The 17,272-nt window shown below is 44.6% G+C and overlaps 1 protein-coding gene across 1 annotated transcript in view; it reads left to right on the plus strand.

Annotated features, from left to right (window-relative positions):
* CPAMD8 (C3 and PZP like alpha-2-macroglobulin domain containing 8) overlaps positions 1-17,272 on the plus strand; it is a 174,155-nt gene that overhangs the window by 97,573 nt on the left and 59,310 nt on the right. Inside the window, exons 24-32 of the mRNA XM_068234159.1 lie at positions 2,085-2,383; positions 2,629-2,854; positions 3,977-4,153; positions 5,139-5,220; positions 5,789-5,945; positions 9,271-9,345; positions 11,720-11,885; positions 12,917-13,003; positions 15,281-15,417. Coding sequence (XP_068090260.1) covers positions 2,085-2,383; positions 2,629-2,854; positions 3,977-4,153; positions 5,139-5,220; positions 5,789-5,945; positions 9,271-9,345; positions 11,720-11,885; positions 12,917-13,003; positions 15,281-15,417 — 1,406 coding nt within the window. The remainder of the gene's footprint in view (positions 1-2,084; positions 2,384-2,628; positions 2,855-3,976; positions 4,154-5,138; positions 5,221-5,788; positions 5,946-9,270; positions 9,346-11,719; positions 11,886-12,916; positions 13,004-15,280; positions 15,418-17,272) is intronic.

The raw sequence follows: 17,272 nt of genomic DNA on the forward strand, positions 1-17,272 counted from the left end.
AGGCAGCCCAGCTTCCCTCACAAGAAGATGCAGCCTGCAGTGAGAGAATGTTGATTATGGAGTCCTGGACTCTCCACAGCACAGAAGTGTCAGACATGATGAAATTAGAGTACAGGCAAGCTGGTAAATATACACAGCATGATGCAGAGCTTGCCTGGACTCAGGGTCTGTGGGCAAACATCTGTCTGGTCTCTCCCCATTGTTATAATGACTGCATGTGTGGGTAAGGTGTTTAACAAGCTGAAAAGTTTTTGACAGTCCCTAGACTCCAGGAGGGCTTCTTTCTGACTTGTGTGAGAGACTGACAGGGACAGGAGTCCGATTACAGGCAAGTAGCCTGTGTGATGTGGGACTGCAATACAGATACGTTCTCTGCTCCATCTCAGGCTATTCTCAATTTCTCCACTCCTCTCTCTGGGCTAGTGCACGCCAAAATGACAATAGCAATCGCTAGCAATTTGTGAGTGTGATTTTGTGAAGTGATTTTCAGAGCGATTTTTGAATGAATTGCTCAAAAACATGCTACATGCAGTATACCTGCGATTTTGAAAAAAATCACAACGCTGCTGTGGGAACACCCTCATAGGGTAACATTAGCCAAGCGCTTTTCAAATCACTGTTGATTTGAAAAACGCTCAGAAGCACTCTTGGTGTGCACCAGCCTCCTTCATTCACCTTAGTTTCCCTCTTCCCCTAGAGCTGGCTGTGTGTTCTTGTCATACAGGAAAGCTAAATAAAAGTGCAATCCTGGTGAGGCAAAATATTATTATTTGGTATTTATATAGCGCCGCCATCTTCCGCAGATGCATATATCCAGGGCCGGCGCTACCATTAAGGCAAAGGAGGCAGCTGCCCCAGGGCCCCAGAGCTTGTAGGGGCCCCCAGTGGCTACAAGAGGAAAAAAATTTCTCAAATCGGCGTTATAGTTTTTGAGAAAATCGATTTTAAAGTTTCAAAGGGAAAAAAAACACATTTAAAAACCTGCCGACTTTAATGGTTAATAGCAAATCCACCTTAAATGCTAGAAACCCTAAATTTGCAGGATATGTTAAGGAGATCATTAGGAATAAGAGGAAAAAACAATTTTTCAAAAAGACCTTATAGTTTTTGAGAAAATCGATTTTAAAGTTTAGAAGGAAAAAAGTATAGTTTTAAATGCGGTAAATGTAACTTTTAGTAGCAAACCTAACGGTAGTGTAATTTTACATGCATCAAACGAAAGCGCAATAAATTTCCTGACGGGCTTTCCAGGGGGTCTATACGCAGCCGCAGCGCTTTGGCCAGGGATCGCTATACAGCCGCAATATGGCTGTATGAAGATCCTTGGCATTTTTTCCCAATTTTTTTAATGTTTAGAGTGTGGGAATTTTTTTTTTTTTTAATTATGTGGGGTCCCCCCTCCTGAAACTTTTTAACCCCTTGTCCCCCAAGCAGGCTGGGATAGCCAGAATGTGGAGCTCTGCCCGATTGGGACTTCACACCCTGACTATACCAGCTGCAAAAGAGGTCCCCTAATGCCGATTTTTGTTCCGGGGTATATGTTGGGGGGCCCCCCAGGTTTATTTTGCCCTGGGGCCCCATTGTTGCTTAAACCGGCCCTGCATATATCCCTGCATCATATGGGTATCGCTTGCGCTATGTGACACTATGTGGCATAGTCCACTGAATTGTCCAAACTAAGTCTATCTCCTGTTCCTCTCTTGGGGAGTTGTTCCAGCGCTGTACCCCATTCACATTTGCTGCTACCAGAAGCCCTCAGAAACACTCGTGTCCTTGAGTACTTCCAAAGATAGGCAGCTCCGTAATACGCCAGCGCACTTCTGTGCATGGGCAGTATGGAGCCACCTGTATTCAGAAGCACTCGGGGACATACGTGCTTCTGGATCTTTCAGGAACCCGCCCCTTAAAAATCCTGCGTTTGCCCCTGAGACAGTTATAAAAATTAGCTTGCCATACATTACATTTGAAATCCATTTAATATGCTGTTGCTCCTTGCTCTTAAAATTCACATACTTTTAGGTATTTCAGTGCTTTTTTATTATGTAATATCGTTGTAAATTTACGCAGTGTCTTTTTTGGCCTAGAGAAAATTCAAATTTCTACTCCCAACAAGTTTGAATATCAATATATACAGAAACCACAAAGGATGACTCACTTTGATCTGACAGTGAAGGCCCATAACGATGCCCATGTGGCACTTTCTTCTGGACCTCATGACATGGCTGAAATGATAGAGATTGTTATTGGTGGACAACAGAATTCTAAAACTTGGATAACTACCAGCAAAATGGGAGAAGCCATCATCAGTGCCAACACTGCAGCCATCTTGTCTTGGGATGAGTTCCGTGCATTCTGGATCAGCTGGAAAAATGGTCTGATCCAGGTAAGGCCATAAAGATTGTATTGTTTGTTTCTATTAAGACACTAGACATTTCAGTTGCAATTATATAATTAATATATAATTGTATATAATTGCATATTAGAGAGGCAAACCTTTCTTATCTCTTTTTTTATTTTATTTGCAAGGCTTCAATTTGTATGTCATCTACTATTAATTTTATGATAGACAAAGTCTTATGGGGTACAGACCACCCACCTCCCTTTCTTCTCTGTCTCCACCTTCCTCAGGTAGGACACGGCACCAAAGGCTCCAATGACTCTATAATCGTGGAATGGGCAGCGTCCAAGCAGCCGGACGTGAAGTTCATCGGCTTTTCAACTGGCTGGGGTTCCGTGGGGGAATTTAAAATCTGGAGGAAGGAAGAGACAGACGAGAACCACAATGAGGCTTTCACACTGGGGGTCCCACACAATGTCATCCCAGGGTCTGAGAGAGCTACAGCTTCCATTATAGGTCAATATTCTTCTTTAAATGTCTGTTTTCAAACAGAATCCTGGCATTTACTGCTCAGCTAGGCAAGTGTGGAGGTTTTATTTTATTGTACAGTCTTTTAAGAACGAACATTGATAGTAACATGAACTTTAATGCTGGATTTGTTATAGAAGTCAGTCAGACACAACTGTTCTCTTCATCTCTTTAGTGTTCTTGCCTCTAAATAAGTGTGAAACACTTATTATAGATGATCAGTTTTCCTGCATGACTTTTCCTGTAAGAGAACTCATGTAAAAGAAGTGTCACATTATTATTATTATTTTTTTATATAGCGCTGACATTTTCTTCAGCGCTGTACAGCATATATTGTCTTGTCACTTAACTGTCCATCAGAGGGGCTCACAATCTAATTTCTATCATAGTCATATGTCTATGTATATATCGTGTAGTGTATGTATTGTAATCTGGGGTCAGTTTAGGAGGAAACCAATTAAATTGTCTGTATAATGTTGGGATGTATCAATAACATATTTACAATATCACATGATATTGTGATTGATTTGTAAGATTTTTTCTTGACCAGTCGCAATTGAGTCTCCTCTACTTCCTGTATAGGCTAGAATAAGAAACATACATGACACATGATCATGTGATCACAGCCAACAAACTTGCTGGTCATATACAAATTCTCCAGGAGAAAGCAGGTGAAAAAAAAATGATCATCTCTGTTCAGCTTTGATTACCTTGGATTTGAATGGGTTCTTATAGCAGGCTTTAATTAAACTGTCATACATAAAATTAGAAAACGAAACAGTTGCTGTGGGGTCCTTTCCCACAGTTCTTTCAACTGAAGCCATGCCCTCTCTATTGACTTGTAGCCTGCCATGGCTGTGGGTCTCCAGGGTGGAGCCATGGCTTAGGACTGGCTTGGAGGGACCAGGCAGCTGGAGATTGCTGAGGAGAGCATAAGAATTGTTCAATTAGTGCAGAAGATTGATATTTTTATTTTGCAAATGCTACAAAGGTTAAAGTAGTGTTCCGTAAAATGCATATAATAGAACTGTGCCTTGCTTGAGCTAACTATGATGAATGGAAGTTTGTTGATTTTATTAACTGATTTTGCATTTGTGTATTATTCCTTAGGAGATGTGATGGGTCCAACAGTGAGCAACCTAGATAACCTCCTTCGCCTCCCGTTTGGATGTGGGGAACAGAATATGATCCATTTTGCTCCAAATGTATTTGTGCTAAAATATCTCCAGAAAACTAAGCAGCTGTGTCCAGAGGTGGAAACTGAGGCAGTGGACTACCTTCTGCAAGGTTGGTTTTATAAGGAACGCATGTTTTGCTTTATTGTGTAATCTAGCAATTCCTATCATTTAAATTATATCCTATGGGGGGGGGGGGGGGGGTATTTTTATCTGGACACACTGCATAGTGTGGTTTGCCATAATTCACCTTTAAGTGAACATCTGTGGTTACTCACACAGATGGAGACACTGCCCAATACATGAAAAATGTACAGCAACAACGCTCATAGTTCAAGGGATTGTACAGTAGATATTAAAATGATGTGTTTATTAGCTGATGTGCTTGAGTACTTTGAATTCGGAGCTGTTCCAAATTCTTCCAATCAGAACCTGAATCTTCGCACGTACCGTACATAGAATAGCAGAGCACTGAGAGGTAGCCCAGGAGCCTAAAAACGGAGACGCAATCGAGCTCAATGGTGCAATATAATTCAGAATAAAGGATAAATTATTAGAATGATGTACTTACAAATCCTGGCTGTCAGTGATTTGCACAATCACTGTATTCACAGAGGGGGATAATAGCCCAGCTTCCAGTCAGATACGTAGGGTAGCCTCAGCAATGACGGTTGCTCACTTAAAACAAGAAATGGCTATTGGGTATGAACAATACCTACAAACCCACCTCTTTGAGGTGTGAATATTGAACAACTGGCGAGTGGCGAGGAGTCAGATAATTTAAAATGGCATGATGATAAGTTGTTAGCCTTCCAGGACCATAGGTATAGCACTTTCAGACAGTATGTTTGGTGGGTATTTCCTCAGGTCCTTTATGTGCCAGTCATGAGCGCAATATTTAGCATAAGCAGCTCTCATAACAACAGCATCCTAAGCTGGGAACAAAGATCCGCGTAAAGAACAAACATTTTCAAAGAAAAGTTCAAGAAGTTGTTTTTTTTTCTTTAAAAACGCACTTTTCAGTTGTGTTGCAATGTTGCAGAACCATAGACGACATCGCATTCTGAAAGAAGGTTCACTTATTTCCCATTAAACAGGTTACCAACGTCAGCTAACATATAAGAGACAAGATGGATCCTATAGCGCCTTTGGAGAGAGGGACTCATCTGGGAGCATGTGGTAAGTACAGAAATCACTGTTTTATTATCAACACTGTGGCTAAATTCTTCCTTTCAGCATTAAGTCCTGATAACACTATATATCCAGTCCAGAACAGTGCTATCTGCTTCACATTGCTTTCTCAATGTTGATGCCTAAGCTCCTCCTTCACTCACACAATCTTGTCCAAACCAAACCAAAATCTGACTGGTAGCATGTTGATTGTGGCAGCCGTGCACCATGCTCCACCACAGCCAGCAGCACTGGTAAGCACTAACTGTGTACACTACTAGACACAGCAGGCAGTGTGAGTCTCTGCATGTAGTTTGCACTGTATGTTTTGCCCAAGTCTGTGTGAGTTTCCTCTAGCTACCCCAGCTTCCTCCTACAGCCCCAAAACATATTGATTAATTACAATTATTGGCTTTCTTCCCAGAAAGCTCTCTCTAGACTGTGATAAGAAGTAGGAGCCCCCTTTTAGGGACATTTAGTAACATGATTTGTTCAGTGTACTCTGTCCTAAGTAAAATGTGTTGGCATTATATGTAAATACATCATAATAATAGTAATTCTCTTTTCGGATGACCAGGCTGACAGCATTTGTACTGAAATCCTTTGCTCAGTCCCGTGGATTCATCTATATTGATCCGTTAGAACTTTCGGCTGCCAAAGTTTGGATTATCCAGCACCAGAAGAAGGATGGCTCTTTCCCAGCCGTGGGCAGAATCTTGAACAAAGATATTCAGGTATGGAGCAGGTTTTAAATTCATGCCAGGGCCATAATTTTTGAGAAAATCGATGTTAAAGTCGGGTGGAATTTCCGCGATTTCCGGCGGAAATCCACCTACGGCACTTGCATTACCGATTTCCGCATTCCAATTTCCGATCGAAATTTCGGAAATTGCATTTCCGCGGAATCCGAATGAGCATCCCTATTCCTAGGTGATATTTTCCCATTATTTAAAAAAATGCCGGTACTTATCCGTTAGCCGGGCGCATCCGTCAGGTGGCGCTAATTACTATTCCCCCTCCAGGCTGACATGGATAGTAGGGAAAGATGTAACTCTGGTGGAGTTTTGTCGCCACCTAGAGGATGCGCCCGGCTAACGGATAAGTACCAAAATGCCTTTTAAGCCAGCAAGAAAATACAATAATTTGGACACTATATTTTCACCTACATTTTAATACTTTTTAAATTGCAAAAGTTATTTTAAACAGAAGATGAAACATATCTCCTAGGAGAAAACTGAATTGAATTGGGCCCATTGTGTGAAATACAGTATATCATAATTTGCATTTTACAAAGCTATGTGAATTGGTCATAAACTGTTTCTGCATGATTCCTTTCATACTGCCTGGCTAACTGAGTTTTCAAAACGTTCTTCTTGTGTGAATATTTAATGCTGCTTAGTAAGACTAAACAGAAGTCTGAGCTGTCCTAACTCCCATACCTCCCAACTTTTTGAGATGAGAAAGAGGGACACTTAAGCCACACCCCTGACACACCCCTAATCACGCACACAATGGGCTTGGTTCTCAAAAGCGTGATAACTGCTATCACAGCAGTTATCAGGTGCTCTTTTCATGCACACAGCGTTAGTTCACGTGATAAGCAAAGGCTTCCGCGTGATATGTGATCGCCCGGAAACCTTCGCTTATCACGTGAACTAACACTGTTCGTGTGAAAAGCTCTGCGAGCGGCAGAGCACGTGATAACTGCTGTGATAGCATTTATCATACTTTTGAGAATCGAGCCCAGTGTATGCTGAAGAGGGAGGCTGGACTAGGGCTTCACATTCAGGCCTCTTTTCCACGGACTGGTGAGCTGTGTGTTCAGCAAGCAGTTGCCAGGCAGCAGTGAGCAGTTACCATGCAGCAACAAGCAGTAACCAGGCAGCAGCAAGTAGTTGTGAGAGTTTGAGAGGCATTTCACTGCCTATCAACAGTAGTGTTGGGCGAACAGTGTTCGCCACTGTTCGGGTTCTGCAGAACATCACCCTGTTCGGGTGATGTTCGAGTTCGGCCGAACACCTGGTGGTGTTTGGCCAAACTGTTCGGGGTTCGCCCGAACTGTTGAATGCATGGCCGAACATGGCCGAACAGGGCCCCTGTTCGGCCGAACAGGGCCATGTTCGGCCGAATACTGCCCCCCTATGGGGTTGCAGGCATAAGGGGGGAGCATGCCCCGGTCGCGGGGGGGGGTCGGAAATTCCCCCCACCCCCTCCGCTAGCGCTCCCCCCTCTGCCCGCTTCCCCATAAAAAAAGTTATAGTACCTGGTGCCTGGTGGCTGGCAGTGGAGTGAGGAGGAGGAGGAGGAGTCCGAGTAGCAGAGTGGCGTTGAGGCCGGGCAGCGGGCGGTTCGGGCGGTTCAGCGCTAGTACCTTGTGGTACTTCCGCCCTTTCTCTGACCTCACGTCCTCTGCGTGATGACGCATACGAGGGTACGCGTGATGCGTACCCTCGTATGCAGAGGACGTGAGGTCAGAGAAAGGGCGGAAATACCACAAGGGTACTAGCGCTGAACCGCCCGCTGCCCGGCCTCAACGCCACTCTGCTACTCGGACTCCTCCTCCTCCTCCTCCTCACTCCACTGCCAGCCACCAAGCACCAGGTACTATAACTTTTTTTATGGGGAAGCGGGCAGAGGGGGGAGTGCTAGCGGAGGGGGTGGGGGGAATTTCTGACCCCCCCCGCGACCGGGGCATGCTCCCCCCTTATGCCTGCGACCCCATAGGGCCCCCATGTTCGGGGGTCCCATTGACTTCCATTGAGTTCGGCGTTCGGGCCGAACATGCCGAACATCTGGCCCATGTTCGGCCTGTTCGGCCCGAACCCGAACATCCAGGTGTTCGCCCAACACTAATCAACAGTCCGTGGAAAAGAGGCCTTAGCCAGTCAGTCGCTGTAGTGGTGAGAATCGCTGCCGGCTAATTAATCAGCAGTTGCTGGATTTAATAGGCTCGTTTTCTTTGTCTTAATGAGTCAGTGAAAACTTGCATGTTATTTTTTTACTCACTACTAGTCTGCAAAAGTGCAGATCAAGCAGAATTCAAAACCCAAAACTGCTGCAGGCTGGATAAGGATCAACAGACGCCTCATGGACAGAGCACAGATTAGGGTGGCTGCAGACAAGCAGTTGATAGGCAGTGCAATGCCTCTCAAACTCTCACAAATGCTCACTGCTGCCTGGTAACTGCTCACTGCTGCCTGGTAACTGCTTGCTGAGCACACAGTTCAACTGCGCGTGGAAAAGAGGCCTAAGGCAGTTACCAGGCAGCAGTGAGCAGTTGTGAGAGTTTGAGAGGCATTTCACTGCCTAGAAACAGTTTGTGGAAAAGAGGCCTAAGGATTGGAAGGTTTTGCTTAATTGCATAAAGTCCTAGATAAAGAGACTAGTGCTAGATCCAGGTGTTGGGGGTATTTACGTCAGGTAGCATAGTTTATTTTTTAATTTTATGTGCCCACCTCGGGCTCTCTTTAAGGTAGTTTTGGTGGTTAAATCAGATAATGTTTGCCTATACTTTAAGGCTGCTTTCACATTAAGACGTTACAGGCGCACGTTAGTGCAGCCTGTAACGCAGCCCCACCGCACAGTAATGAAAAATCAATGGGCTGGTCACAGTGCCCACGTTGCGTTACATTGTAACGCAGCACATCCGTTGAGAGTGCTGCATGCTGTGCGTTATGTGCAGCTAAGCCGCGTTAGACTGTGCGCACATGCTCAGTAGTGTTGGGGAGGAGTGGAGAGTGGCCAGGCACATGGCTAATTAATATTCACTGCACGGTGTGACGTGCAGTGTTTACTTCCTGGAGCGGCCGCTCTGTGCGGCGATTGGCCGGGCGGGACCACGTGATGGCGCATGCGTCCAAGAGTACGCATCACGGCATCACGGACGCCAGAGTGAGCTGTACACCGCGGCTCACTCTGACGTCCACATCAGAGAGCACCAGGCGTTGCGTTAGGGGCACGTTATGTGCCCTATAACGTCCCCTAAACGCAACGTCCTGGTGTGTAAGTAGCCTAAATGTAAATTCAGATGTAATTAACAGGTTTTTGTTGTTTTTGCAGGGTGGAAATCATGGAAAAACTGCTCTAACTGCTTATGTTGCAGCTGCTCTCTTGGAGACGGGAGTCTCATCTGAGGTAACAGCCTTTGGAACGCAACAGTGGGGATAAGTCATATCGTACATTATGTGTGGTTTGCGTTGCATACATTGAAGCATACAGTTAATGAAAAGTATGCTTCTTTGCCTCTTTTAACTTGCGTGTCATGCAGTAACGCATCGCATGCACTGCATTATGCCCCACGGATCCTATGCACAGCACTGCTAGCGCGCCGGTGTGGACATTCACAATACAATATAATTGCATCACGTTAGCAATTCAATTTGGGACTGATTTGATGCTTGTATAATATGTTTATTCATTAATATTCTGCATATAATAGATACCGATTCGTAACAATTTTGTACACTTAGGTCCCTTTTACACTTGCATTGGAAATCCGTGTTGCATTACCCTGTTTTACTGCAGGGTCATGCAATGGCAATGCAAGGCAGTGGGGCCTAGCAAATGTATCCCGTTGCGTTGCGCAGGAAGTAATGTAAGATGATGGGCGACGCAGCAGATTTAAAAATGTCGATGGCAGTGGTGTGGTGCGCCTACACAGAATAATGGGAATTTGGGAATCCCAGTGACGTGCTTCCTGTCCAGCACAGGGAGTCCGTCACTGGGTGAGGTGTGTGCTGCGGGACAGCGCTTTGCATATGACCCTTTCAGGGGACTCTGCCACAGGGTCATATAATTGACGTTTTGTGCGATGTGGTGCAATGCAGCGGGGCGGGGCATGGCACCGGCCAGGTGTAAAACCGGCCTCAAAAATCCTTATGAAAATAACACATTTGTTGTTTACCATTATACCAGGACATTTAAGCAACAAGAATAGCTGTTGAAGGTTGATTTATCTCCACAAGACATCTGTTACTCATTTTCATACAAAAGTTCTAAAAATGTCTTGAGCGTGGCATACTGAACTAATTTTATTCAATAGGATTTCACAACATACCAAATGTAACAGTTACAGTTTACAATACAAAATGTTAGCACATGATTTTCATACATTTCCACAGTGTCAGTGTTTTGTTCTTACACAATAACATTCCTTACATGATTCAGCCACTGAAAATCATGGTAGGCTTGTTCAAAATGCTCCAACACATATTTCATTTAAAGGACCACTACTGTGAAAAACTGTAAAATATAAAATACATATGTACACATACATATATGATGAACTATACAGCTGTCCTAGGATAAAATGTTCTATTAAATAAATGATTTCTATGCAACTTGCACTTAGGGCCTATTCACACTGCTCAGATGCGTTGCAGAATAATTCTGCATGTCAACTCACTGCCCATACAACTCTATGGGCCTGTTCACAGTACTGTGTTGTAACTGATCATGTTATTATAACTCGCTACATGCAGACTTTGGGCCTGATTCACTATTCGGTGCTAACCTAGTTAGCACGCCTAAAGGCTTTGAGTTGGCTAACTAGGGTGCTAAGTAGTTAGCACGCACCAAGCTGAATCAGATCGCGCGCAAAGTACCGCACTCAAAGGCCGGTGCGCACGAAACGTTGCATCGGGTGCGACGAAAACTGCGCACCCTATGCGGCTATAATGCCGCATTGGATGCGACCTTAACATCGCATGGGTGCAACCTTTGCGTGCGGTGCTTTGCGCGCAAGCACTAATAGCGAGCGCTAAGGATTTTTAGGCGTGATACGGGGCTTTTCACAAGCGTGCTAACAGTTAGCACCGCTTTGTGAATCAAGCCCTTTGTATTAGTCTATTCCAGTATCCATTGCAGGTCACACTCATCATTGTAAAACAGAAGGTATTTGCGATAATTGAGCTTTAAGGCTAGGTTCACAGTGAGAGTTGCATTCCCTGTAACAGGAAGAATGCAATACAATGCAATGGGAAAGAGCCACCGCATGTTATCCGAACGTTGCGTCGCATACAGTGAAGCATACAGTCAATGAAAATTATGCTTAACTGTACTGCTAACAGATTATGGCATTATGGGGTAAACACCCTGCATGCAGGAAGTTAGGATACAATGCAGCCTTTATGACTGCAATAGCGCACTGTGAACCTAGCCTAAGTGAGCAACTGTGGTTTCCCATGATACATCACTCTTGCATATTCAAATTATCTATTTTTGCCCCTAAAGCCAGGCTTACATCCAGGACCGCTGGTGTATAGGAAGCCTATAGCTTGTACATTTTACAGAGCCACATGAACCCAACATGCAAACAGCCTGTTTTGACTTTTGGTCTTCATCAGTGCATGACAGGGATTGATATGACTCTATGACTCTAGGATCAGTACAACAGAATATACAGGTATCTTATGGTGACCCAGAAACACTTGGAAAGTATAGGGGACTAAAGGAGACTGAAAAGCCCTCCTACAAGAAGCAGTTCTAATTGTGTGGTTATTTTTTCCAGGAAGAAAGACTGGCTGTGTCTAAAGCCAAAGTATATTTGGAGTCATGTTTGCATTCGGCTGACGATCCATACACTACCGCCCTGACAGCTTATGCTCTGACTTTGCTACGTAGTACATATGCTCCGGCTGCTCTCAGGAGGCTGAACAGCATGGCCATAACACAAGGTACACAAAGTGTGTTCATGAATAAGTAGAGACAAGGCTTCAATTATCAAGGGCGTAACAATAGACCATACAGGGGGATGCAGCCACAGGGGGCCCCATGGGGAAGAAGTTTATTTTCCCTGTCCTGAGAGACTACAACTAAGGGCACAGAGAGAAAAAGATTTCTGCTCTCTACACAATTGTTCTAATGACTGCATCTGCTCAGCCACTGAAAAGGAATCATACAAAGTTTTGCAGGCAAAGATTTGCAGACAGTCCCTATTCAGTGTGCAGCAGCCTCTTGTGTACAGCACCCAGCCACCAACCTCTCTACCCCTCCCCAAGTGCTGTGTACGCTAGTGATGCTGGAGGAGTCTGCAGAGCCAGTTCTGCTCCATCAGAGATTGACAGAGTGAGTGTAATAAGCTAAGGCTGGGAGCACACTTGTCTGTCGGATTTCTGTATGCATTTTCTGCACACCATGGGGTTGATTCACTAAACTGTGCTATGACAAATAGCAAGCTTTATCAGAGATAACACGCCTTATAAAAGTTAACATGCCTTATCAGAGTAGCATAGCGAGCGCTATGAACTTATGCCTGCTAATTGGCAATGGCACTCGTCCTGCCCTGAGCCCCTGCGGGTTTGTATCGCTTGGTATGTTACTCTGATAAGGTGTGTTACCTCTGATAAGGCGTGCTATCTCTGATAAGGCATGCTATTTGTCATAGTTTAGTGAATCAACCCCAATGTGTGACTGTATGTGTGAAAACATGCACATTTTATCACAGAAGCGAATGTAATGGATAGAGAAAATGCATACAGTGCTTCACTGCTGTCTGCTTGTATCTGCATGGAGAAAACACATTCAAGTGTGCACTAACCAATTAACTAACATTGGTGCTCAGTTTACCTGTGCAGAAAGTGAGATGGTGGGAGGGGGGCCCCATCCAAAGTTTTGCAGGGGGTGATCTCTAGTTATGCCCCGTCAGTAATAATCATATGATCTCACATTTCATTTTGTATTAATGGATCATTTTCTATGACTTCAGATGGGTCCACTCATTGGAGTTTATCCGGCTCTATGACAGCAGAAGAAGACACTTTCATGAGCTTTAATGATGGCCTGTCTCAATCAGGTAGGAAAATGAGATGTCACTACAGTATGTAGTCTAGTACAGTTGTGAAGGGGCACACCTTGTAAGTGTAGGTTGGGTGCTTGATATTGGGACATAGGCAAATGTCACCAAGCAAAGTAGTCCAGCAGTATATCAGCACACCAAATTTTCATAAACACGCTCTTTTATTGAGCCGTCAATATCCGCAAGTAGTGAGCCGCCAATTGTTTCAGGGGCCACGCAGGGTCCCCCTTTATCAAGGCGTGTGTAGTATGTAGACTTCATCTGACTGATAAGATCACTTTTACCATGACTATACAGGTTGCTTGAGTACTTAAGTATGCATTTTTATTACCAAGACATCTTTCATCTCTAGTTTAGATTATTTAACTTATAGATTTATGCACTTTTTTTTAAAGGGAACCAAGCATCATTTTTAACTCCCAGGGCAGCTCTATAGCAAATTAAAAATGCATGCTAAGAATGTGGTTCATTGTTAAAAAAAACACTTTCATTTTACCTCCTCTTTTTACATTTAAGGATTAATTACAGGCAGAATCCTTCTACTTCCTCCATCCACTCCACAGGGATGGCGCAGCATAAGATGGAAGGCAGATAAGAAGTCACCTAATTAGACTTAATTACCTACAAACAATCACATTAAGCATTAGAGAGGGAGATATGTCTTCCCCACTGTACTTTAAACAGAAAATATAAGTCACAATTGAAGAATTTCACACCAAACCCTGGATAATGGCAGTGAAAAGTTAGCAGTGGGGTTAACTTCTCAAACATGGCAGCCCTTTCAGCTATTTGAAGCCAGGAGCTGCTAAGATCCCTTTAAAGCAGGGATGTCGAACCGATCTTTCGAGGGCCGAGGTCCTCACACATTTTTGGTACAGCTCAAATTAATTGATGGGTCTGAATCAGGAAAAGTGTGGTCCATCTGGTAGAGCACATTCCTCTTTCTCAATCCATCCTAAACACTGGCATGGATTTTGCCCTCCAGGCCTGGAGTTCGACACCTGTGCTTTAAAGCAGAGTTCCCCAACCCTGTCCTCAAGGCCCACCAACAGTGCATGTTTTGCAGGAAACCACAAACATGCACAGGTGAGGCAATTAGTGTCTCAGCAGAGCTGATTATCTACCTCTGTGTATTTCCACAAAACACGCACTGTTGGTTTTCCTTGAGGACAGGGTTGGGGAACACTGCTGTAGCGTCCCTGGCGGTAAGCCCGACCTGAGCTCGGGGTAGGAAAAATGAGCTGCGAGCGGTAAGCCCGAGCTCAGGTCGGCCTAGCTGATTCCCTGTTCTAAGTGCAGTTTTGGAGTCCCGCGCGTGATCGGTGCTACGGGACTCCTGGCTTTCCCCCCGGCTACCTGTAATATGCTCCGGCTACCGGGATACCCATAGCCCCGCTCTTCTTCCGGGGACCCGTTGGCCAATCAGATTGGCGGTGCGGCGTGACATCACGGGGCAGTACAAAATTTTAAAGTGGCCCTGAAGAGTCACACAGGGCAGAAGAAATACAAAGGGGGAAAATGTGTTTGTTTTTTTTAGTATATACAGGTATATATATAATATGTGTGCATATATACAGTGTGTGTGTGTGTGTGTGTGTGTGTGTGTGTGTGTGTGTGTGTGTGTGTGTGTGTGTGTGTGTGTGTGTGTGTGTGTGTGTGTGTGTATATATATATGTACACACACACACACACACACAGTTCTTTTCTGTGATTTGGTGCCACGGTTTAGGCTGGGAGCCATCTGATTGGCTCAATGAGGTCAGGTGGGGCTGGCCAAGGTTCCCCTCTGTAATTGCTTGCTAGGGCTACTGCTGGGAGCCCTCTGATTGGCTCCAGGACGTCATCTCCTTGGTTACAGAATTTTGGATCCGGATATCCGCAATATCCGCGGATATCCGGGTTATGCGGCGGTAAATTAACCAGGATACATATTTCTCCTGGTTCAATATCAGAAACAATTCTGTGTCTAAATATTGTTGTATAGGGAATGTAGCCCTGCCCTCCCAGTGATATTTAGTCTAGACTGCTTTGCTATGTGGAATACCCCCCTCCCCAAGCATTCTGGGAGACCAGGTATATTTTGTACTGGCTTTGGAACTCTCAGTAAAAAAAAACGCTCAGCAGAGATCACCCTTCAGGATTAAACCACCTGTGATAAGGAAAAATGTACAATGGACATTCATAAATAAGTATATTGTAAAAAAATAGGCAATTTTATTTGTTATTTTCACTATAGTTCCTCTTACTTTATCAAGTTATGTGACTTTTTATTAGTGATCTCAGCTGAAGTGGAAATGACAGCATATGGTCTGCTAACCTACACCCTCCTTGGAGATGTTGCATCTGCTCTTCCAGTAGTAAAATGGCTTTCTCAGCAGCGTAATGCCCTGGGGGGCTTTTCCTCCACACAGGTTAGTCACTCATTAAAAACTATTACCATAAACCATTGTTATTTTGACAATCAAACATGTTCCTGTATCTAATCCCTGACAAACACTAACCATGAATGTGTGACAAACGTTCCAGTCTGGCAAGTCATCGTTTACGTCTTTAAGGACCAGGGGATATTGCAGTGATCGGTGCTGCGGGGGCTCTACAGCCCGCAGCACCGATCACGTATGTGCCAGGGCGATCAGACTTCCCCCTTTTTTTCCCCACTAGGGGGATGTTCTGCTGGGGGGGTCTGATCGCCGCCGGCTACCCGCACTTTCCGAGGGGGGCTCTTCAAAGCCCCCCTCCGCAGCGCTTTCCACCCTCCCCGGCTTTCCCTCCCTCTCCCTTACCCTGTGAGCGGCGCAGGACGGAGTTCCGTCCTGCGCTGGATAGGATAGGCTTCTGATTGGCCGGGGATCGCCGATCTACGTCACGGCGCTGCTGCGCAGCAGCGCCGTGTGATGTAAACAGCGGGGATTTCTTCTCCGGATGTTTACATTATGCGTGCGAGCCGCGATCGGCGGCTCGCACACTGTTCACGGAGGCAGTCTCCGTGAACTAGCATGGAAAGGCCGCTCGATCGAGCGGCCGTTTCCATGCTATACCACTAACGACCCGCTGACGCCTATCGGCGTTAGGCGGTCGTTAAGTGGTTAAAATGAATTGAGTTGCTGTGGCCTATCTCTCCCCAGTTGCATACGGTTAATATTAATGCTACATTAAAGCCAGAATTATTAGCATCTTATTGACCATAGTGACTATGGTTACAGTACAAAGTTATGCAGCATTTTTCCGCCACCACGCCATCTCACCGCCCACTTGAGAAAAAATGATCACAGAGGGCATTCAGCCTTTCAACTGATAACTTGTCCAAAGTAAGTTAAAAGTATTCAAGTTAGGTATGCCATAGTAAATCATTGGTAGATTTGATCAAAGTCCTCACGTTTGCTAGCAATATCATCTTGCTTTTGGCCACTTTAACACCTGATCGAACCTCACCTGTTCCACACAGGTTAAAGGACAACTGTAGCGAGATCTATATAGAAGCTGCCATATTTATTCCCCCTTAAAGGGAACCTAAACTGACAGGGATATGGATGATTCCTTTTAAACAATTACCAAGTGCCTGGCAGTCCTGCTGATCTCTTTGGCTGTAGTAGTGGCTGAATCACAGACCTGAGACAAGCATGCAGCTAATCCAGTCTGACTTCAGTCCGAGCACCTGATCTGCATGCTTGTTCAGAGGCTGTGGATGAAAGTATTAGAGACACAGGATCAGCAGGAGAGTCAGGCAACTGGTATTATTTTAAAAGGAAAAATCTATTTCCTTCTCAGTTTAGGTTCCCTTTAAGCTGCCTGGCAGCCCTGCTGATCTATTAGAATGTAGTAGTGTCTGAATAACACCAGAAACAGGCATGCAGCTAATCTTGTAATTTCCAACATTAATGTCGGAAACACCTGATCTGCTGCATGCTTGTTCAGGGTCTATGGCTAAAAGTATAGAGACAGAGAATCAGCAGGACAGCCAGGCAAGTGGTATTGCACAAAAGGAAAAAAAAACATGGCAGCCTCCCTACAGTTGTCCTTTAAATACTAAATACTAACACAACATAAACAAGTTACTGTAGATTCAGAAATTGCAATGAATACTATTGATAATGAACGCTCCACCAACATCTGTAATGGCAGTGAATTGCTTTCATGCCTCTGTTATTGTATTCATCGAGTGCCCTCCCCCATGCGTTTTAAATTTCTTATGTTTGTTCTCTTCACCTCCAAATTACTTAAAGCCTACATCCATTTAGAATTGTCTATCTCTGTACTAACTCCTTG

The sequence above is a fragment of the Hyperolius riggenbachi genome, chromosome 1 (genome assembly GCF_040937935.1).
Source record: "Hyperolius riggenbachi isolate aHypRig1 chromosome 1, aHypRig1.pri, whole genome shotgun sequence".
Taxonomy (NCBI): Eukaryota; Metazoa; Chordata; class Amphibia; order Anura; family Hyperoliidae; genus Hyperolius; species Hyperolius riggenbachi.